This window comes from Aphelocoma coerulescens, chromosome 19 (assembly GCF_041296385.1).
Source record: "Aphelocoma coerulescens isolate FSJ_1873_10779 chromosome 19, UR_Acoe_1.0, whole genome shotgun sequence".
NCBI classification, from domain to species: domain Eukaryota; kingdom Metazoa; phylum Chordata; class Aves; order Passeriformes; family Corvidae; genus Aphelocoma; species Aphelocoma coerulescens.
The window spans coordinates 3294401-3310574 of NC_091032.1; the positions used below are offsets into that span (position 1 = coordinate 3294401).

Genomic DNA, 16174 nt, shown 5'->3' on the forward strand with positions numbered 1-16174 from the left:
GGGTGAGGGCTTTGCTGCTGGCATGAGGCATCTCTGGGCACCTCATGAGCCTTCCCCATGTGCAGGGCCAAACTGGTCCCTGGTACATCTCTTGAGGGAAACACACACTCATGGCAGGCTCTGCACCCCTTGCAGGAGCTCTCAACTTCCCCAGGGAAGTGATGGCCTAAGCCAAGTATGAATTAAAGGTCTGGGGGCTCCTCAGGCTGGTGGGCCCTCCTTGGCTGCCAGTCACCTCCAAGCCTGGCAAGTGCCTCCTGGTAACCCCTTCCTCCCTGCTTGTCCCATGCTGCTGTTCACAGCCAGAGCCAAGGGGCAGAGCATGGAAAGAGCACACACAGAGCATGGAAAGAGCCTTTATTTAGGAAGCATTTGGCACCCAGTGCTCCTGTGCTCTTTTCCCTGCTGTCTCTCCCAGCTAAGCCCACTGACATCCCTACAAGCCACCCACCCCCACCTCCTGTCACTGTTCCTCTTGCTGTGGATGCAGAGACCTCCCCCCAGCAGTTCCCCAAATGCAGGACCCCCTACCCAGCCATGGCACCTGCCCCAACCAAGTACCTCCATCCCTCTGTGAGCACCCACCCATGTGCCTGCCCCACAGACCCCACAGCCCTTTGGAGCTGTGCCTACACCACCCACCACCCCTCATGTTCCCTGCCCACGTGTTCCTGCACGAGGCCTGTGGAGGCACAGGAGCAGGGACATCCCACATCCCTGCCCTGCTACCGGTGCGGAGGCTCCTGCTTCTGGTGCTGCAGCTGCTGCTGCCCACGGCCAGGCTGGGGACTGAGCAGGGGGATGTGTCCAACAAGGCGTAGGGGAGAGCCCAGGCTGGGACTTTCGGAGCAGGGAGATGCTGGCTGTTGTCCCAGAGCTGGGAGATGGTGCTTGGGAGGTGCAGCTGGCACAGGAAAGGGCACAACAGCCTCCGAGGGGATGAGGAAGGCAGGCACAAAGCCGTAGGAGAGATCGAAGGCTTTGGGGGCTATTCCACTCTGCAATGGGGCAAGGTGGGCTGGTGCCAGGCTAGCTGGGGTACCTGGGCACCCCGCAGGGCCCACAGGGTTCCTGCCCACCTGGTCCTTCTGCACCTGATCCTTCTGCAGTAGCTCCTGCAGTTTCTCCAGCTGCGTCCGGCAGACGTGGGAGTGTGTGCGGCTCTGGCAGAAGGACTCCAGAAAGGACTCGAGGGGCAGGTCCTGGGCCAGGAACTGCTTTATCTGTGCCTGTGGGATGGGCAGTGGGACCAGAAGGAGCACCCCCTGGACCCTGGACTCTTCTGCAGGCCCTGGCATATGGGAGGGCATGGAGAGCAGTCCGTGGCCCTGGTGAGGAAGGGACAACAGCACAGGGGTCTCAGCTAACTCACCTCTGACTCTGCTTCAGAGGCATCAAGCTTGGCTTGGAGCTGGTCCAGGGCGCTCTGTGGGCTCCACTTCTCCAGATAAGCCTCTGTGTGTCAGAAGGGGATGGGGCTGCCAACCTTCCCCTGGATGCTCCCACTGCTAGAGTTGCTGTCTTTCCCATCCCCAAGCATCCATTCCCCCAAACACATCCCTGGAGCCACCTGCACACCATGGCTTCCATCCCACCCTGGCACAGGTTGCCCAGAGAAGCTGTGGATGACTCATCTTTGTAATTGCTCAGGCCCAGGTTGGACTGGGCTTGGAGCAACCTGGTTTAGGGGAAGGTGTCCCTCCCCCCAGCAAAGGGTGGAAAGAGATGATCTTTAAGGTGCCTTCCAACCCAAATGGTTCTTTGATTCTATGACTGGTCCCAGTTAAGGATTTGCTATGTCACAGGGAGCATCATCCCCCACCACTACTGATCATGGCTGGACCATTTCCCTGGGGTAGGTTCAAGGATACTGAGCCCACCTGGACCCTCATATTAACAGGGGTTGCTCTGGGTGTGCCAGGCTCTGCCCCAGCCCATAGGCTCCACTCCACTCACCCAGGCGCTGCTGCTTGTCCCAACATGCCTCTCGGATCTCCTGCAGCTCCTGGTACTTGATGGCCAGGGAAGCCTTCCCATCCTCCAGCCGTGGGCGCAGGGACAGATTCACCCTGGCCTGGGTGCAGTTTGAAGCCAAACACATTTCCCGCTCCAGCTGCAGACTCTGGAACTGTGGGAATGGGATGGGAGCCGTGTGTGTCAGCAATGAGAAATGGGCAGAAACAGACAGATCCAGCACCTTGCTGGGCGGGGATCCGTATCCATCGGAGGGTGAGCCCTCTTTTTCTGCACTGTCTCCATCCCTCTGCTTTGCCTGGAAAGGAGGTGCATCCCGGGGGAATGCAACGGCTGGAGCCGGGCCATGCAAGGTGGCTCAACCTGACCGTGGCAAACCTCAGCGCCGGCTGCCCAGCCCCTCTGCAGGGAAAGGGCTTGGCAGAGGACATGGATGTCACGGAAGGGACAGCACCCTCCCCTCGATGCGCACACACCCGTCTGCACTCGGGGACACCTAGGGAAGACGCTGAAATCGGGCCGAGAGCGATTCCAGAATAACCTGCGCCCGTTTCTGCAGCGGAGCCGGGAAAGCGCGGAGCTCATCCTGGCTGCGGAAAACGAGAGCAGGCTGGAGGGCGGCGAAGGGCCGGGGCCTCACCAGATCTCGGGGATGCGGGGGCAGCGGATGGGGTTTGGTGGCCCTGGGTTTGGTGGCCCGAGGCTTCAGCACCGGGAGCCCCGCGCAGCCGCGGTCCGGACGCCCGGGCGGAGGTTCCCCCCGCCCCGCCGGTGGACTCTGCGGCTCCTCCAGAGCCCTCGGGATTACGGGCGTCAAGATAAGGGCAGCGGGCGACGGAGCCGGTGCCACCGGAGAATACCCGGCCCCGCAGCGCCAGTTCCCGGGCCGCGGGCGGCTCCACCTTGCGCAGCGGGACAGCCCCAGAGGAGCGAGTGCCGCACGGCTGGACCCTGCCGGCTGCGGGACACGGTCCCTCCCGGCCCCCCGGCCCCCGCGGCCGTACCTTCCTGCTGAGGCGGGCGGCGCGCTGCAGTCGCGGCTCGTCCTGCAGCAGAGCCCGGAGCTGCGCCGTGCTGAGTGCCCCGAGGCGGCGCGGGGAGCCGGGCGGCGCCGCGGGCCGGGACATGGGCCGGGGCCGGGATTGGGATCGGGATCGGGATCGGGACCGGGACCCCCCGCCCCCGCCGCCGGGAGCCGCGCGCGCCGCCTCGCGCCCGTCGCCCCCGCCGGTCTTAAAGGAGCCGCAGCGGAGCACGAAGCGCTCCCTTTCCGCCCCGCACCGCGCCGCCCCTGGCCGGGGGACACAGGCGCTGCTCCCGCTCCGCGCACCCTGCGCACCCCGAACCCTCTGTGAGCACCCTGCTCCCCGCTGTGCGCAACCTTCACCCGCTGTGCGCGCCCTGCACCCCGCTGCGCGCATCCTGCATCCCGCTCTGTGCATTCGGCACCCTCTGTGCACCCCCTGGACCCCGCTGTGCAGCCCGCAGCCCCCGCCTGCCGCCACCACGGTTTCACCCATCACTGCCCGGAGCCGCCCTGTGACAGCCGGGTGCCCTGTTACCCACTGGCTCAGGAGGGCTGGGAGCCGTGGGGCACCCTCTCACTGGGGCACCCTGTCACTGCGGCTCTGTGCGGGCCTCTTCGCCCCCTGAGGAAGGCAGAAGCCCTGCCCCGCTGGGACCAGGAACTGCTGCCACAGGGTCACCAAATATTTGCAAGGATTCAGAAACCTAGAAGAAAAATTCCAGGACCCCCCCCTAACAGCCATGTCTCCTTGCTCTACCAGCTTCTCACCCTGGCACAGGAGAGCTGCTCTTCCAGCCAACGCAAACCCATCCTGGAGCTGCTCTGTGCGTCCCCTCCCTATGCTGTGATGCACATTCCAAGGCAGGCACAGGCTGTACGTGGAAGTCCCGCCAGTCCTTCATGCTCTGTGCTGGGGGGCTCAGTGCCTGGTGCTGGAGGCTCTCAGTGGGGCAAGTACAGCCCCGAGAGATGCTTCCAGCAGGAGTAGCCCTGAGCTCACTTTTTCCTCAGACATTCCCAGGTGCAGGTGTCCCCCCACTTTGCAGTGCTGAGGGCCATTCCCTGGAGCAGTGTCAGGCTTTTTCTGTCTCGGACATCCTCCACTGCTCATTTCTCTCAGCATTTTCTAATTTCTCAAACCTCTCTGGATGGCTCCCAGGGCCTATTGGACTCTGCAGCTGGTGGGCCAGGGATGGGTTTTTCCTGAGCTGTTGGTCCTGGAAGTGAAACTCATGGCTGTTACTGTGCTGCTACAGGACAAAACAAGACAGGGTTTATGAATACCAAAGTGCTTCTCTGGCAGTCTGTCCTAGCAGTACTGGAACAATCATGGGACAAAGATGTTAGGGACCCTGTCCTGCAGCCTCACAGCATTAGCTCTGTCTGGACTTTTCCTGGCAAAGGTTCATCTAAATCTAAGCCATCAGAAACTTGGATATGGTGGTCCCATTACTGTAATTAGGTCTGCCCTCATTAGTGTTTCCTAATTCAAGTGGAGAATTCCTAATTTCTAATACCTAGCCTACTTCTCCTTTGCTTCCATTTAAGTTCATTGCTTCATGATCACAGCAGACAGATCTACTGATGGCTTTGAAATCCTGTTTCTGCAGGATCAAAGCATGGCAGTACAGACATCCAGGCAGCACAGGCAACACATCCTGACAGGTGCAGCCTCCTAGCAGGAGTGAGACCTTGGCACCAGCACATTGCCACAGCTTCTGACTCATGACTGTGAGTGTGGTGAGGATGTAGGATCAGTTCTCCTACGTGCCAGGTCCCTTCTGAACACCCCTGTGCAGATCCCAGGGCCTTTATCACAGTGTAACTGGGTTTAATTTTCTCACATCCGTGAGAAACACTCAAGGCTTTCTCTCTCCAGGCTGAGTAACCTGGTTAAGTGGAAGGTGTCCCTGCCCATGGCAGGGGGGTTGGAATGAAATGGGTTTTAAGGTCCCTTCCAACCCAAACCAGCCTGTGATTCTATGACAAACTTCAAGACTCCAGTCCTGGCACCTGACATGGGATTTCTTGGTTCTCATAGGAGAACATGAGAGGTACAAATCAGATGTCTTTACTGAAGAATGAGCTCAAGCAAGCATGTTTATTGGATGCTTTACCAAACACTGCAGAGAGGCTCAGAGTATACGGAAATTTGGGGCATGCAGCTTTTTTGCTTTCTGTGAGTTCTGGAGAGAGCAAGGAGACTAATGCAACTCCAGGGCTGTCTTCCTCCCACAGGGAAGGTATATGTGGAATCCACAAATTTCATAAGTGATTTTTTAATTCTTGATTATGAACATAATAACAGGAAAGCATTGGCAAGCACAGGAGAACGGAGCTGAGCAGAGGGGAGTCTGCAGTTGGAGTGGGGGATTGTAAAGTGGCATTTCAAGCCCTGCTACCCTTGTGCTCCTTGCTCTGCTCCAGAGAGGCTCACACTCTTTGACCATGCAGAGCTTTTGCAGAGTGTCCACTGTGGACAGGAGGAGGAAGAAGTACTAACAATATGAAGCTGGTTTAATGAGGATAAGAGAGGATTTGCAGTTCCCCTTGCACAGGTTGCCCCATGTCATGCCGCCCTTATAATTCAGCCGCACAGAATAACATGATGAGTACCACCACCCACCCTCATAGCTGTAGGCACAGTTCTTACTGTAAGTGTCCTGATCCCGATCCTTTGTAGAGAATTTCATGTTGTCGTGCATGTTGTTGGGGTTGTCTGAGGTCATGGCGTCCCCAGCTGTCCCATTGTAGGAGCCCAGCCTCAGCCGGTAGCCATGGGACTCGTCTTCCACACTGAACAGGTTGTAGTCTGCGAAGTTGAAGTTGTCTGTGGAGTCCTGGATGACAAACCTGATCTGGTAGACCTTCTGCTTGGCGATCTGGTGGATGTACTCGGTGCCCAGCCAGTACTCGGTGCGCACGTTCCCAAAGCCATACTTGTAGGTGCTCCAGGACTCAGCCCAGGTGACTGGTGTGTCCCTCTGGTTCCTCTGGATGACGGTCCAGCCCCCATGGGTCACATTCATCTCGCAGTACACCACGAGGTGGTGGAGTCCTTTGGGCTGGATGATGTAGACGCCACTGTGGCTTCCACGGGGAATCTCACTGCAGTCCTTGGGCCAACCTGGAGCTGGAAACAAGAGATTGTTATTAAATTCCCCTAAAAGTGGGATATTTCTTTTGTGTCTACATCCTTTTGCACACACATTCTTAGGCTGTATTCCTGCCATGCGCTCACAGGAGTAAATCAAAATATTGAGATGATCAATGTAGAGGTGAGCTTCACATCTTCTTAAGACTGGGTTCAAACTGATGGGGACACACTACCAAAAGGTCTGGTGAGAGCAAGCCAGGCATTGCCTGGGTCACCCAGGTCCTTGGGTCACCCAAGGACCTTCATCCAGCGTGTGTTCAGTCTCAGTGATTTGCCTGTGTCATGCAGATGGTGTATCACCACAGACAAATGCAAATCTGGGGGACAAAATCACTTGCTGGTACAGCAAAGAGGTTTAATGCTTTGCCATAAACTCAGAAACCCCATAGAGAGGGTGGTCATGACATCTGTATCTCTAACAATTAAATCAGCCTTTGGGATCTAAGCAGGGCAAAGCCATTATTGTTCTCTGGGATTACCCAAGTAGCTCTTTAGAGACTTCCTGACTTGTTGATTATGGCCTTTCCACGCTCCAGAGTGTCTGCACCTCATACAACAAGCAGCTGAATGCACTAAACACTGCTGGGAAGGAACCTGCTCCACTCTCAGTACCTCTGTCACCGCTTGTCCCCACCCAGGTAGGACCTATCTTTGGCCTTATGGGCTAATGTTGACCCAGCCAGTTCAGTAATTCTGTCAGACCCAGTCTTCTCATCAACTGTGTAGTGAAAATAAGAAAATGACTAATCACCACTTCCCAGTAATGAAGCATCACTTTCTGATTTGGACCTTTATCTGGAAAATTCCCCATGCAAAAGCACCTCATCAAGTACTGAGCCCAGAACACAGCTGGTAGCAGAGTCCCCCGAGGTTATGAGCTGTGGCACCTCTGCAGCCCATCAGAAAATCAACATATTCCTGGGAGGAGCCAGTGCATGTGTAAGACATGGATAAGTTGTCCGAGAGCTCTTGGTGAGCCCAGTGATGGTGAAACCTCCTGGGCAGATGCAGACTCACCGTGGCTTGCTGGTGGGTGGTGGGCGATGTCTCTGGCCTGTCGGACGTGTCCATCACCATCATCTAAATTAACACAGGAGACAGGAATGAGTGTGGAGAGTAGACATGTCAAATGCCTGCTAGGAGAGCTCAATCTTCTCCAGATGATATTCCAGTTTTTCTGTTACTGTTCTTAATTCCAGAGGAATTTACCAATTTCAGATATCAGCAAGTTAGTAGTTTGGGGGAATTTATGTGGTGTTAGAGTGAGGCTGATGCTTTCTTGGTGGAAAGGATTTGGGCATACTCTGTAGGGGAAGACCCCAAATGGTGGTGGCAACACTGGGAAGGTGGTTGTTAGAGTGCAGCAGCAGCAGTTAGGCACTTGAGAAGAAGAGGGATTAAAGAGTGGGGGAAGAAATGTGAGAGCAGACAGGACAACTGGCTCAGGTATCAGGAGCTGGGAGAGGGGTCTGCTCAAAAGGGAATTTGAAGGGTATTGCTGGAAGAGAGGATGGTTTAGAATGAGTTAATGCAATTCTTTTGCAAGGACATCTCTGTATCCACTGATGGCTGTGAAACAGAGGGATGAGTCACAGGCTTATGGAATTACAAAAGCCATTCCTGTCCCCTCTCTAAAACAGACAATTAACCCTGCAGCTGCTGCTCTGACAGCCTCAAATTCCTGCTCCCTGCTTTCAGTCTCAGCTGGCACTGTCTTACCCCCTCCCTTGTGAAGTGTTTAACTTAAGCCTCTTACACTCTGTATAAGCCCATTCCTGACAAAGTCTGCCTGCCAGACTTCTGACATTCTGAATTTTGATGTTGACTCTCTTTTTGACTCCTTTTGACTTTCTTTACAACCTAAGCCTGAGTGGGAAACACTCATGTGACGTGGTCTGGAGGACTTTCCTACCATGGAATTTACTTCTACTACAGCCATATGAAGCTGTTTACTCATGTTTGTATTGTAAGGCACAGTCTGCCTCTGCTCCTTTCTGCCTTCATACCCCATCCCTTTGGAAGCACTCCTCTCCAAGTCAAGACTTTGGAATGCTGGCCTGTCTTTTCTGGCATGCCTCCCTGCTCACCCAGCATGCATTCACGCTGCTGATGTTTTCAGAGCATGCTAGCAGTGCCGTAGGTGAGAATATCCCAGGTTGGAAGGAACCCACAAGGGTCATCAAGTCCAGCTCCTGGCCCTGCACAAGACAACCCCAAAATCACACCATGTTCCTGAGAGCTTTGTGGAGCCCAGAGCACACATTCTTTCTCTACTCAGACTTGCAGTTCTTGCTGAAGCCCAGGCTCTTGTCTCAGTGCTCCCTGTGCTGGCAGTTTCCTGACAGGTGATGTGAAATCAGCACCAAACACTTGGACCTTGAGCTCTTCTGCTGAGCACACTTCCTCCTCCCCTGGAAGGGAACCAGCTCTTTCTGTCATGCCACATCCCACCCACAGCCCCTGTTTATTTTTCCAGGAGCATTTCTTGAAGGCTTCCTCATTGTTCCAACATACCCTGGTACCTGTAGGTTACTCTGTGCCATCACCTGGCTGATTGCCCTGTGCCAGTGCCACTGCTTAAACTCTTTGTATCAACTTCATTTATTTCCTCTTTGTATTGAGGTCTCCCTTGAATTCAGTTCTCCACTGACCTTGTGATTTCCAGAGGCAGGGACTGTTTTCCATGTCCTCAAAACACACTGTTAGCATCTTTAACCCTTCTTCTCCAAGGAAGAAGGCCTCCAAGGCCCACAGCCCACAACACCCTGGGCTTCGTCTTGCTGCCAAATTGTCCTTTCTCCTGGGATCCTGTGAGCTCTGAACAGCTCTTTGGCTGTTTTTCTGTCACTTATGGACAGAAGAACTTCCATAAGTCGCAGCAGATGAGACAGGCAGCAAGCAGAAGGGGACCCTGAGGTTACTCTTGTTCCAGTAAGACATTCTCAGAGCAGTATTTAGTCCTTCCTTGCTGTGACAGGGGTGTAGGCAGGCTGATGAGGGTGTAGGCTGTGTAGGATCTGACTGATCAGGACCTTGTTTGCCTCTCCCTGTTTTGGGGCCATACTTACCGGGCTGGGAGGACTGTGGGGGAGCATTCATAATGTCATCCATTGTGCCATTGAGGAGGTACAAGTTTCTTATGTCAACATCAGGAAAAGATGCTGCCAGGGCCAGCAGGCAAGTCAAAAGCAGGAGACAAAGGCACTGGGTAGCTGAAATGGGAAGAGATTGGAAGAAAGAGATCATAACTCTTCTATTGGAAAGCCACTAATCCCATTCAGTGTAAAATAGGAAAATAAAACTGTTTGTAGAGCTCCCTTGGAGTCATGAGCCCTATGTAGATGAGCTCATTAGATGAACTGTCATATACACATTAGCAGAAGTCATTGGTGGTGGCACCTGCTGTAGTGGTTTTTGAGACAGAAGAAGTGCCAAAGCCAAAGTGTCTGTAATCAGAAATCCCTATGTCATAGGTTAGCAAGCTGAGACTTGGAAGTGATGTTCTTCTTACAGCTTCCTCTGGGACCTGATAGCACCTATCAGCTGGCCAGTTTGAATATGGACAATTCTTTAAGCCACTTAAAGTTGTGACCGCCTCTGTGATCCACACGTAAGAATAGACAAACTCCCCCCCCAGCTCTCTCTCGTTTCCGGCGCTGGGACAGGTGGCTGCAGGCCCCGTGCGGGGGCCAGTGGGCTCGGCCCCTGCTTGGGCCAGGCCGGGCCAGGCCACGGCTCCAGGATGACCCCCTGCTGAAGATTTCAGCAAAGCGGCACCTCTGTCCGGCAGAGATCAGGTGACCAACAGCGATAAGCCCCACAGCTGCAAGGCCGAGGTGAGATTAACCCTTTTAGTGCTGTGAAGAGCTGAAAACCTGAGGGAAGAGAGACGAGATGCTTAAAGCTGAAATTCTGTTGTGAAGCTATGATACATCAGAGTATCCCGTTGTAATTTCATGAAGATATGGGGGTGGAGTGTTCAACTCGTAAGCAAAAGCACCTGCACTGAGGTAAGCAGATGCTGATGCAGCTGTAATTTCATGAGAAGTTTGGACAGGGAGAGATGGAAGCGATGAGGACTTTTGCTCCAAATGGGAAAGGAGAAAACCTCAGTTCCTAGAGATGCTCCCAGAGATAGTCCTAATGATGAAGATGAGGAAGACTCTTTGCTCCCAGGGAAGGAGAAGGGCCTCTGTTTTTTGTTTCTGAACGGCTCAACCTTAAAATTGTACCCCAAAAAACTTCAAGAGTGGACCCTCGAAAGCAGTTGCGGGAAAAGCTGCAAGTCGGGGGAAGGGACTCACATGCGAGTGGAGAGACTCCTCTTCCTAAATGGACTGAACAATATTTGGAAGTGGGTGGCTGTCTCGGTGTGATACTGTTTTCATAGCATGAGCAAAAAGAGACTTCTCTTTCTAAATGGACTGAACAAGGTTATTATGGAAGTGGTAAACAGACCGAACATCTCAAGGGTTGTCTTTTTACATTGTCAGTGGGAGAAGGGAGGAAGGTGGGGGGAGGAGGAGAGTTCTGAAGGTGGTATAATTTTTTTTCCTCCTCTTTTAGGTCTGTTAATAAACTTCTTTATATTCTTTCAAGTTTGGTGCCTGCTTTGCATTTCTCCTAATTCTTATCTCACAGAAGATAAACAGTAATGAGTATTTTGGGCCAAACCACTACATCCTATAAAACTCAAGGCTCGGGACTAGAGATAACAAGTAGGGTGAGCACAGAGGGAGGAATCCCCTTTCTTCCCAGCTCCCATCATGCTCCCATGACACATTCATGTGGTTTGAGCTGGGACTGCCCTGCAGCTTTGTGCAGTAAGCCCCTGGGTGTCTGAGTGGGAACAAGCCCCAGGCAGGGCCATGTGTGTGCAAGCAGCATGACAAAGAAAGGCAGCACAGACCTTCAGGAGTTACAGCCTGTCTGGGGTAAATTATGCCCTTTGTGTGGTTATGTTGGTTATGTGGCTACTTCAAGATTTCCATATGTGGACAACTGGTCTGCTCTGCTCTGGTTCAGAGCACTAGGGAAAACCAGCACACTTTTTGCAGTATTCAACCTAAGTAAAATAACAGGAAGTTTGTCGTGATTCCTAAAGAGTGGGACATTGTGGAGATGCCTGCCCATGGGGAAGTCTTGATAAGACACATACAGCTCACCTGGCAGATTACTGATGTGAACCCCTCACTGTTCAAAACCAAGCAGAGCCAACACCTATTGCACTACCCTGGGGTACCTGGGTTTGGCACCATTCTCTGGGATGCCTGAGAAGGAAAATGATCATGGATGCCAGCCTGGAACTGCTGTGTGGAATTGCAGACACCCTAGAGACAAACACTCCATTTTGAAAATGCTCAGAGATGTCCCAGTCATTCGTGCTGGTTACAGTTTTACAGCAAGTTTTTCAAACACACTTCAGTCCAACTGATTCACTTCTCGATTCCTACATAACATTTGGTGTATTGATATACTTGTGTTTGGGACATATTTAAAGACATTTTTCCTTGAGGCCCCCAGGGAAGAAATGCTCCCCCCACTGCCAGCCCTTCCCCCATAACTAGCCATGAAAAGTCTGCATAGGAAGGAGATGCAGGGGGAGGATCAACTTCTTGTGGGTGTTCTTCTGGGGACAGCAATGTGCTTTTGAGCATCTGACCTCCAAATCTGGGTACCTGTTCAATATCACTCATTCAGAAGGAAAATCTAAAAGATCTCTTTTCTAGTCTAGAGTATTTAACACTTTCCTTGGGGAACTGAAAATTGCAAAGAATGGTAAATATGAAACTTGTACAATGGTCTGTGTAACACTCCAAGGCTACACTGGTACAACCTGAAAATAGCAGAGCATGCAGGCTCCTGCCCCAGCTCCCAGCCCAGGGCAGAGCAGGCACAGAGAAGGCAATGGACTCAGCACTGGCATATCCAGGGTGTGGGGAGGACAGACCCCGCAGCAGACAAAGTGCTGGGGTACCCTGTGACCTGTAGTCACACACAGAGGTGCCATCCCATCCCATCCCATCCCATCCCATCCCATCCCATCCCATCCCATCCCATCCCATCCCATCCCATCCCATCCCATCCCATCCCATCCCCTCCATCCAACCTTACACTCACCCATGCCGTCTCTCTGGGGCACAAAGCTGGATGGTTTTGTCCTGGCTGGAGGGGTGTCCAGCCTGAAAGTTATAGGGTTGAGCAGGTGAGGGGGTGGAGGCACAAGACCCAAACCTCAGCACTTGTTCTCTGGTTGGCAGCAGGACCAGTGGCTTAGGGCTTATTTGCTCTTCACCATCAAGTGATCAGTCCTCAGAAAATGAAGTCTGTGTGTCACACAGGTGAAGAGCTTTCTTCAGAGGCAAAGCAAATAATATGGTGCCAATAAGCAAATGCCTTAAAATAACCACAATTTACAGTGCAGTGTTTCCCCAGGGAATGACGTTCTTGGGGCATCTCCACAGAGCTCAACTGGTAAGTAAATACCCAGATGACTTTCACCTCCTGGATGGAAATCAAATATCAGGCGTAAATCACTCTCTTCAGAGTCGACGTTGAGCTCAACAGCCCCTGGGGACCCCACAGACCCTTCAGGGAAGAGGTACTCCAGTGTTCCTGGGAAACTGTGCACTGAACTTCACAAAGTTCCACTCCAATGCCTCCTGACACCCCTGCCCTGCCACTGCCATGCTGCCCCTTGCGCAATGAGCACTGTGGTCCCCCCGGCACCATGGTGGCCCTTGCAGCAATCACAAGGGAGTTTTGGGCATCATGAGGTGCTGCTGATGTAAAATGGTCTCACTTCAAGCCCCTCTCTGCTCTAGGAGTACTTACACCACAGATGTCTTACAGAAAATGCCAGACCTCCCTTTTCCCAGGGATGCCTGCAGTGTTCTGAGTTATGAGGGCTCCTGTAGCCCAGCACCCACCCTGGCTGGACAGGCTGGGCTTTTTGTCACAGTCTGTGTCCTTGCAGTGTGGTCACCTGGTCGTGGACACTCCTGTGCCTGACCTGCTGTGCCTGTGCACAGGCATGCAGTGACCCTCAGCAGGGCTTCTCCAACAGCTTCCAGCTGGTTTTTCCAGGAGGCTGTGGCCCATGTGAAGATTAGGATGAGCAAAGCAGGCAGGGGAAAGGTCACACAGGGGATTTCTCCAAACTCCCAGCTCTATCCTGGGGCCCAGCTCCTGTTCAGTATATTTCATAGAGACACAGAATCCTGGAAGGTTTCTTCAAAGATCATCTTGTTCCATTCCCCTGCCATGGGCAGGGACACTTTCCACTAGACCGTGTTGCTCCAAGCCCTGGGCAACCTAGCCTTGATCAGTGTTTGATACTGAAACAGATCTGTTTGTTGCTGCATCCCAGGCTGCATCTGGAAAAATGCAGCCAGGAGGGTGAGGGAAGGGATTATTCACTCTCACAGGTGAGACAGCAGCTGGAGGGCTGGAGGGTTGTGTGGGGGTCCCCTGTGCAGAGCAGCAGCTTCAGCTCCAGAAGGATCCAGCTAAGAGCACCAGGGAAGTTGAGGCAGGAGTACATGGCATATGTGCAGAGGCTGAGAAAGATGGGTTTGTCCAGCCTGGAGAACAGAAGGCTGAGATGGGATCCTGTGGCTGCCTAGAGCTACCTCGTGGGAGGGGGAGGAGCAGGTGGACTCAGACTCCTCAGGGCACTGTGTCTTGCTTTGGACCCCTCATTGCAAGAAACAGACTGGAGCAAGTCTGGAAGTCAGTGGAGGCCACTGGGCTGGCTGGAGTCCTGGAGCTCAGGACATGTCAGGAGAATTGGAGAGAACTGAGCTTGCTCCACCTGGAGAAGAGCAAGCACAGAAGCAGTCCTATTGCTGCCAGCAACCATCTTATGGGAGGACACAGAGAACATGGAGACAGATTTTTCAAGGATGTCCATGATGGTGGGATGAGAAGCAATGGATCTAAGTTGGAACATGGAAATTCAAGTTAGAAATAGGGCTTTGCTTTAACATGAGCTTGGTAAAATACGGGAATAGGTGCCCAGGGAGAGGCTGTGGGATTTATCTTCCTAAGGGTGTTCAAGACTTTACTGGACAAGGACCTGCTTGAGCATGGTTTGGACCAGATGGCCTCCAGAAGTCCCTCCCAACCTAAATTACTATGTCACCCTGTGATTCTGTGACTGTCTTTGGAGATACACGGGAAGCATGAGAGCCAACAGACACAAGGAGAAAGAAGGGAAATGGGATTTTAAAAAATTCAGCCTGAGTGTGTTCAAAGATGGGAAAAAAAAAAGAGAATTTGTGGGACCTCCATTCCTTGACATACACAACTGATCCAGGTGTGACCCTAAACAGCCCATTCAAGTTGTCACTGTTTTGGCGCTGAGGCCAAACCAGAGGCACCCAGAGGTCCTGCTGTTCTTGGACCCTGTTCTCTAATTCTCTGCAAACCCCCCTCCCCAGCCCTTACATCTTAGTCCTGGGCCACACATAGTCAGCCCAGCTGGGTGGATTTGCCCTTTCAGGGTAACAGCTGTCGTGGCTCTTGTGGCTGGTGGCCTGTCCCACCCAGGACCTTCCCCTGGGCCCATTAAGTCAGTTTGAATTCAGCCCTCGACCTCCAGTCCCCATCTGAACCACATGGCACAGTGGGGGACTCCAGTCTCCTCTCTGGATGGATCTCAGACTTACTCTGTGGATGGTTTATTTCCTGGATGGACTGCTCACATCCCTGCAGTGGCATATTTCCAGCCCTGCCCTCTGCCCTGTGTCCCTTCATCAAGGATCCTGGATCCAGCTGGCTGCTTGCCTCACATGGAGCCCACACTCAGCCCTCTCCACTGTGCTTGGACCTGGCAGGACAGACATCGCCTCCTCAGATCACCCTTGGCTCCCAACCTCTCACCAAGGTGACATCAAAGTGTTCAGATGGAACTTGATCATAGAATCATGGAATCGTTAAGGTTGGAAAAGACCTCTACATCAATAAATCCAACTGTCAACCCAGCATCACTGTGTTCACCAACAAACCATGTCCTCAAGTGTCACATCCACATGTTTTTTGAATGTTTTCAGGAATGGTGACTCTACCAGCTTCAGTGCTTGACAACCTTTTCCATGAAGAAATTTTTCCTAATATCTAATCTAAAATTCCCCTGGTGCAGCTTGAGGCTATTTTCTCTCATCTTGTCAATCCAGGAATCCCTTACCAGGGATCCATTATCTTGGAGAGGTCTGGATGCCACTCATCAAGGCCTGCAAATGTCACTGTTTGATTTCCATAGTGTGGAAAGTTTGGTGGGAACCTCAGCTTTATCCTGGTTTGCTGTGAACAGCAGGTATGAAGCTGTGCCATGAAAAAAAAGTCTGATCAGAAACCAACACAGAAGAAGAAGGTAGAAGGGACACATCTTTATCTTCTTAAATTTGACTTGAAAAGGTGATGGAACTTCCTGGACCTTCTGGCAGGAAGAACAGCCCTCCCAAAGCATTTGTCCTGAGAGCATTTTGATCCAGTAGACAGAGAAACTCCTGGTCAACATTTCTGGGACTGAAGGTGGATCTGTAGGAACTCACCAGGCCAAAGATGGGGATTGCGAAGGAGAGTGGCAAAGGGACCCACAGATACCTGTTTGTTACCTGGAGCCCTTGCTGAGAGCATGCAGACTGGGGTGCCAGGGGACACTGTAGCTCTGGCTGCGGGACACTGGCTCCAGCTCAGTGACTGATCCCAAAACCTGCCAGTGGAGAGTTAGTGAGTGGGCAGCTCTCTTGAGGACCTGTCCTCAACTTTCCAAGATCAGGCTTGGGACTGGTCACATAGACCTCTCCTCCTTTGCTAGTTTCTGTATATCCTTAAAAAGCTGGGTCTCTCCACTTCACTTTGATCATGGCTCTCCAGATTTTGCTCCAAGTGTGCAATTCACATGTAGTGTTTGTGTAGGGACAGTCAATAATTGAAACTTCTCAGCATGGAGGGGGTTATTCTGTACCTCTCTGGCTGGAAGGACATGTGTCCCTCCCCTCAGTTGTGCTGTC

General features: G+C 52.8%; 2 protein-coding genes across 3 annotated transcripts; both read right to left on the bottom strand.

The window, feature by feature from the left end:
* On the bottom strand, nucleotides 1-3395 carry VPS37D (VPS37D subunit of ESCRT-I). 2 transcript variants are annotated; one of them, XM_069033268.1, is made up of 5 exons: nucleotides 2979-3182; nucleotides 1957-2128; nucleotides 1373-1455; nucleotides 1080-1229; nucleotides 2-998 (listed from the first exon to the last, which is right to left on the bottom strand). In XM_069033268.1, the coding sequence occupies exons 1-5, from the start codon at nucleotides 3099-3101 to the stop codon at nucleotides 726-728; spliced, it is 801 nt and encodes a 266-aa protein (XP_068889369.1). In that variant the 5' UTR covers nucleotides 3102-3182; the 3' UTR covers nucleotides 2-725. The 2 variants fall into 2 exon arrangements, with proteins under 2 accessions (XP_068889368.1, XP_068889369.1); XM_069033267.1 differs by having other exon boundaries at nucleotides 1-1229; nucleotides 2979-3395.
* Nucleotides 3396-5063: 1668 nt separating this feature from the next.
* On the bottom strand, nucleotides 5064-12309 carry LOC138120586 (fibrinogen-like protein 1-like protein). Its single transcript, XM_069033373.1, has 4 exons — nucleotides 12279-12309; nucleotides 9227-9370; nucleotides 7176-7238; nucleotides 5064-6134 (listed from the first exon to the last, which is right to left on the bottom strand). The coding sequence occupies exons 1-4, from the start codon at nucleotides 12280-12282 to the stop codon at nucleotides 5500-5502; spliced, it is 846 nt and encodes a 281-aa protein (XP_068889474.1). The 5' UTR covers nucleotides 12283-12309; the 3' UTR covers nucleotides 5064-5499.
* Between the last annotated feature and the right edge of the window lie 3865 nt (nucleotides 12310-16174).

Coding starts and splice junctions, on each gene's coding strand:
- VPS37D (XM_069033267.1), bottom strand. CDS start 3,395: ATGCGCGCAGCGGGGTGCAGGGCGCGCACAGCGGGTGAAGGTTGCGCA. Junction 2,129..2,978: donor CCGCCCGCCTCAGCAGGAAG/GTACGGCCGCGG, acceptor CCATTCCCACAG/TTCCAGAGTCTGCAGCTGGA. Junction 1,456..1,956: donor GGACAAGCAGCAGCGCCTGG/GTGAGTGGAGTG, acceptor TCTGACACACAG/AGGCTTATCTGGAGAAGTGG.
- LOC138120586 (XM_069033373.1), bottom strand. Junction 7,239..9,226: donor CCCACAGTCCTCCCAGCCCG/GTAAGTATGGCC, acceptor GTGTTAATTTAG/ATGATGGTGATGGACACGTC. Junction 6,135..7,175: donor CCACCCACCAGCAAGCCACG/GTGAGTCTGCAT, acceptor TCTTGTTTCCAG/CTCCAGGTTGGCCCAAGGAC.